Source organism: Condylostylus longicornis, unplaced genomic scaffold (assembly GCF_029603195.1).
Source record: "Condylostylus longicornis isolate FDR11 unplaced genomic scaffold, ASM2960319v2 ptg000040l, whole genome shotgun sequence".
Taxonomy (NCBI): Eukaryota; Metazoa; Arthropoda; class Insecta; order Diptera; family Dolichopodidae; genus Condylostylus; species Condylostylus longicornis.
The window spans coordinates 8,523,600-8,529,599 of NW_026578009.1; the positions used below are offsets into that span (position 1 = coordinate 8,523,600).

Below are 6,000 nucleotides of genomic sequence, written 5' to 3' on the forward strand. Positions count from 1 at the left end.
ATAAACTTAAATTCGCATCTTTCTAAAATCTTTTAGTTATACGTGTGTGTCCCGGACTGTTGTACAATAAAAATGGTCAACCTAACATAAGAACATGCATCCATTTGGGCTCATAATATATAAGTATAATATAAAGTACATTAAATAATATGTACACTAATATATCTAGCCTTGGACTAGTAAGAGAAAATAAAACATGGAAAGAATTGATGTAAAAGCAAGAAGTTACATAATTTTCTAATGCTAGATTTTTATTTGTTTTTGTTGTTTTTTCTGTTGAATACAGTTGTTGATCCAATTTTACTGAATGTGTATGTGCACGTGTGTTTATGAATATAGTCAAAAGCGTTAAGAATAATAGCGGAAATATTTCATGTCCAGAAAAATAATTTTCTTTATATTTTCTACTTTTGCTTTCTCCTTATGCTCTTAACATTCTTTTCCTCGTTCTTTTGTTTTTCTTTTTAATTTTATACACACAATAAGAATATTTTATTAAATTGCTAGAAAATATGAAATTTTTTTATATTTCTGTTTTTTTTTTTTTTAAATTACAAATTTAAAAAAGTGTTGCCTTTCTAGCTTACAACTTGTCTAAATTGAAAATTGAAATTTTAGTATGATAATTTTTTGCGCTTAAACTAGATATAAATTGTTAAAACTAATTCAAAATTATATTTTATGAACTAAATTTAAAAACGGCATTACTGCATTGTATAACTCTAGGAAAATTTTTTTCTGAATTTCCGTGTAAAAAATCACATGCGAAAACATCAACGGTTCCACAGTGCTATAGCATGTTTAAATTATTTTCTAAAAATTGAAGAGTTTAATAACAAGAAGTACACGTCTAGTGTTGAGCAGAAGAAGTTGGAATTATTGGAAGTTGGTTCATTAAAAGAAGTTAGGTGGTTTCTCGTACTATCTGACAAAGCTTATGTGTAAAATTTTAAATTAATCTGAAGCGAAATTTGGTGCCATCACATAACCTCCTTTATTGTATGCAATTAATCGTAAAAATATTTAATTTAATAATATTGTAATCAAATAAAAGTAAAAAATTAACATTATCTGATCATGCGCCTGTTGCACTTAAGTGTAAACTGATCAATTGTAATGAATTTTAGAGATGATTTCTGTTAACTTTTATATATTGTCAAAAAAATTTTGGTATTTTGCTGTCTTAGGGCTCAAATATGCATGCAATTTTTAGTTTTCAAATGTTTGATCTCTTATATGCAATATAGGTTTAAATTGAAGCGAGCACACATGCAACTGTATGGTTGTATGCAATTTAGCAATCAAACAGTTTGTGATTTTTACAAACTGATTGCAATTTTTATTTAACGCGTTCGATTTGAATTAACAAAATAGTTTAGTTGGTTTGGAATTGACGAAATAATTTAGTTCGCTCATATTAGTTGGGCGTTATTAATTTAGTTGAGCAATATTCTCAACGAGCATTGCTTTATTCTGTAATAAAGCAGTAATTGTAAAATTTAAAATTGCATGTATGTCTGAACTCTTACTCAATAATGAAAAAACTTTCCCAATTTACGTTTTTTTTCTCACGTTATGAAAAAGAGAGTAGAATTTTCTTTATTAACGAACAAAACACAAAACAGGTTTTTAATATTTTGCAAAATGGCAGCACTCTTGAAATAGGCTAAGAATAATAAGACAGGGATAAATTCCAAATACGGGTTGGGAAAATTTGACATGTATTAGAAAAAGGAAGATTTAAGAAAAGAATTTTTTTTTTATTAAAAATTTTTTAGTTAAGGATTTGTAATTTCATTTTAGGCTCAATTATTTTTAAATTGCGAACAATTTGTTTCCTTAATGTTTCCTTATTAGTATACAATTTTTCTTTTGCTTTTCTTTTTCTAAAATTTTGTTTTTCTAACATTCTTTAATAAACATTTTTTTAAGTGTACGTAATTTAGAAAATTTTCTTATGTCATTTTCAAAAATTACTTTAATTATCCACGAATACAAACATACATTCATTCTGTTTTGTTAACATTTTTAGAAATTATGTAAGAACTTGGTATTTAAGTTGAACTAGAAGTTGGTGAGCGAGTATATAGTTAGTAATTATTAATGTTTATTTGCATGCATACATTTATACATACTTACATATTATATTCAAATGAGTTATGTAAATAAAAGAAATTTATGAAACTTTGAAAAATTACCATATGAATTTAATTTTGAAAATGCATTAATTTTTAGAACAGGAAGAAAATAAGAGAATGTCTTTATTAAAGAAAATTATTTCAGGATAACATTAAATTGTGTACATAAGAACTTAACATAATTTATTTGAATTCTCACGCGATACTTCCACTTTTACATCTACTGTATTATGTACAATGAGATAGGTATTGTAATCGCGCTAAACCTTACATCTAGTTTGATTAACTAAAATTGAGATATTTTGAATAATTGAGTTTATATCAGCAATTCGGTATTTGAATGTTAGCTGAACAGATTTAGATAAAAGTTTACATTTAAAGGTAAACGAAGTCTTATCAAAACATTTACATAACACCTACCTAACTGCTTCGTTACATTTGTCAGAAGAAAAGCTATCGAATTTTGGAAACATCCGTATTTACTTGGAGAAGCCAATATTAAAAATACAAAAACGATATATTTTCAAAAAATTTAATATCAAAACCGTACAATACTTCAAATGAGAGTTTATCCTGCCCCGGAGCTACACTGTCATTGTCACTATTTCAGCGCTTTCAATATCCCACCTTGGTAATATCGTATCTGGAAGTTCATATAATGGTGCCGGATATGGCCTGACCTCACCAAATATATTTTTCTTTTCATAAATACTTTATACTATCTTCTATTTTAATTTATTACACTCCGTCATATTTTTTATTCAGATTCAAATGCATTATTCAAATCTGCTTGTGTATTGCAATATTTGTTTTTTTTTTTTTTTTGTAAATTTGTATTCGAGTTACTCTTGAGTGTTACTTCTCGTGTTTACAAATTGTTATGTAATGTTGAGGATTAGAAAGTTTTATTTTGTTATTTTCTAACCTAGTTTGTCTCTTACATATATGTATGTAGTTCTTCAATTATAATTTATGGAAGAAATTTTATTAGATGAATTTCTAGACTTATTCATTTTCTATTTTCTCATTAAATGACAGTTTTATAATAAATAATATTGTTATAGTGTACTATTTAAGATATGTGGGTGTATCTGCATTAGGTAAATTTATAATAGGGTACGAATGCTTTTATAAATATACTTAAAAATTTGAAAACATTTGTTAGAATTTCATCTGAATACTTGTTACTTGAATGTGATAGAATCTTAGAAAATATTATGTTAGAAATCTAACTATTAGAAAATAAGAGGTTACACAAATGATACAGATATAAAAAAACCTTTGAGCTATATGGTCACGGTATTTAAATCGAGCAAAAACATAATGAGATTAGCTACTACATTTTCCAATTTTTATTGGTCATAGATATTTTTTGCAAATTTAAAACCGAGACTGTTGTGTGAATATTCTCGACGAATTATTTCGAATCTTCAGCGAGAAAACTATTTTAGTAATATATGTATATACATACACAAATATGGGCAAGTAATTTATAAAATCACAATATTTTATAAAAAATTAGATTCGTGTATACAATTTAATAAAAGTAAATACTTCAGGGTATTAAAATTTTGAAACCGAAACGCTGGTATGAAAATAATTTAAAAATTAGTTTACGTTTTTGGAATTCAATAAAACAAATAAATTTACTATGAAATAATCAGTAGATTATAGCTCATAACGCAGTGACTTTCAAAATATTGAGATCTGTGCTTTTAAAATCAATCTCAATATTCTAAAGAACTAAACTAACTAATTTTGATTGAACAAATTAAATTTATAATAATTTAGTATAAAAGTTAATTTTAAAACTGAAATATAATAATTAAATAAATAAATTAAACTTACCTAAAAATCTATAAGCACCATGTATAGCTAAATATCCTTGAAATAATGTCATTAATACACCATACCATATTGACCATAATGAATTCAAATGTAAATAATTATTTTGATGTGTTGAATTATATTGTTGCTGTTGTTGATGTTGCTGATGTTGATGTGAATGATGATGATGAAGATAATGATGTTGTTGCTGCTGCTGTTGTTGCTGCTGTATTTGATAATTATTTTTATTAAAATTTTTTCTTGTTTTCATATTTTGTAGATGATATTTATTTGAATTTGATGCATTTGTGGCTGTTGTATTTGTTGTAACAGTATTATTTTGATTACTATTAATATCATTATTGTTATTATTATTATTACTACTACTATTATTGTTATTATTATTATTATTTATGTTACCACTACAATTATTGCTACTATTACTATTATTATTACTATTATTATGATTTTGCAATATTGATGAATGATGTTGTTGATGTTGCTGCTGTTGTTGTTGTTGATGATGATGATGATGTGTTTGATGATTATGATTATTATGATTTAATTGTTGATTATGACTAACTGTACTTGCATTTGTTATTATTGAATTATTAAGACTTGAATTTAAGCTTGGGCATGGTTTACCCATTGAATTAATTGATGTATTTAACATTGTTGTTGATGATAATGATATATTTTGTTGTGATGACGGTAATAGTAATTGTGATGAATGTTGTTGTTCTTGCTGTTGTTGTTTTAATTCTGTTATATATGAATTTGTTATTTGTGGTGATATAGATGATTTTATTGTTGGTTTTGATAATATTTGAGATGATGTTGATGATAATGATGATGATGATATTCCAATTATTGTTGAATGATGATTATTAATTGCTAAAAATTGTTGTTGTTCTTGATAATGTTGTTGTTTAGGTTGTTGTTGATTTGATTGTTGTTGTTGTTGTTGTTGATGATGATTATGTTTCAAATTATTAATTTTTTTCTTATTTATTATTTCATTATTATTCTCGTAACCAACAATTGATCCAGATATTGACATTTCTATACCTTTTTAATAATTATCTAAATATTGGTCCAATATGATTTCGTCCTTATTATCTTGGTTTAATACTGTAGATTTACAACATGTTTTCTTTAAAAATTAATACTTTATTCGAACGATTTATTTTGTATATATTGTGATTTTTATATCAGTCTTTTGAAATTTCCTGTTGTTTAATTCAAAAATTCATGTCTAATTCATTTATAAGAAATGAATTTTTATTGGTTCTGATGGCATTTCGCTGAAATTTTGATTATTTTTTTTCTAAAATTCTTTTACTATTTTATATAATTTTCTTTTCAATAAATTTTATGTGGTTGCTGTTCTTGTGTTTCGGTACATTTATTCGATATGTTTTCCTTTCTTCTCTCCTGATTCTTGCAACGCAATTCAATTGAATTTTTGTTAAAATTACAAATAAATTTGTTTTTTTTGTTTTTCTCAATTATATAATTCTATGCGAGATGAAAATATTGCCATTTATTTTCTATTTGCTTTTATGAAAAATATGTATTTATGTATGAATATTGCCCAAGCTAGAATATATGCTTACGAAATGAGAAATGATGATGATGTTGATGATATTCGGAATATTACAACATACTTATATAAATATTGTGTATGTATATGTATATATTTTTCTTATATATTTTCAATATTAATAAAATAAAATTATTCTTCTCTATTTAATGTGTTTAATTCTCTATTCTATTTAATGTATTTTTTATGTATATATATTGTAAATATATGCAGATGCATGAAATATTATTTACGATCAAAAATTATGATTTATGATTGTATTTTTTATTTTTGTTTTGTTTTAAAAATTTCTAATGGTGGTAAATTTTTATAATTTTGTATTTTATTTTTTAAATTATTTTTTTTTTTTATTTTTGATTATGTTAATGGATTTTCATGATATGTTCAATGTATTTTCTATATAGATACTACAAAAAGGAAAATTAATTGTTT

At 24.4% G+C, this 6,000-nt stretch overlaps 1 protein-coding gene across 5 annotated transcripts in view; it reads right to left on the reverse strand.

Moving 5' to 3' along the window:
• Positions 1–5,660, reverse strand: part of LOC129609912 (protein tincar) — a 68,183-nt gene extending 62,523 nt beyond the window's left edge. For 4 of the 5 annotated variants that reach the window (XM_055522182.1, XM_055522181.1, XM_055522180.1 and 1 more), the window contains exon 1: positions 3,987–5,660. In XM_055522182.1, the coding sequence (XP_055378157.1) occupies positions 3,987–5,025 (1,039 nt within the window). In that variant the 5' untranslated portion in view covers positions 5,026–5,660. The remainder of the gene's footprint in view (positions 1–3,986) is intronic. The other variant, XM_055522183.1, reaches the window with a different exon arrangement.
• Positions 5,661–6,000: the final 340 nt, after the last annotated feature.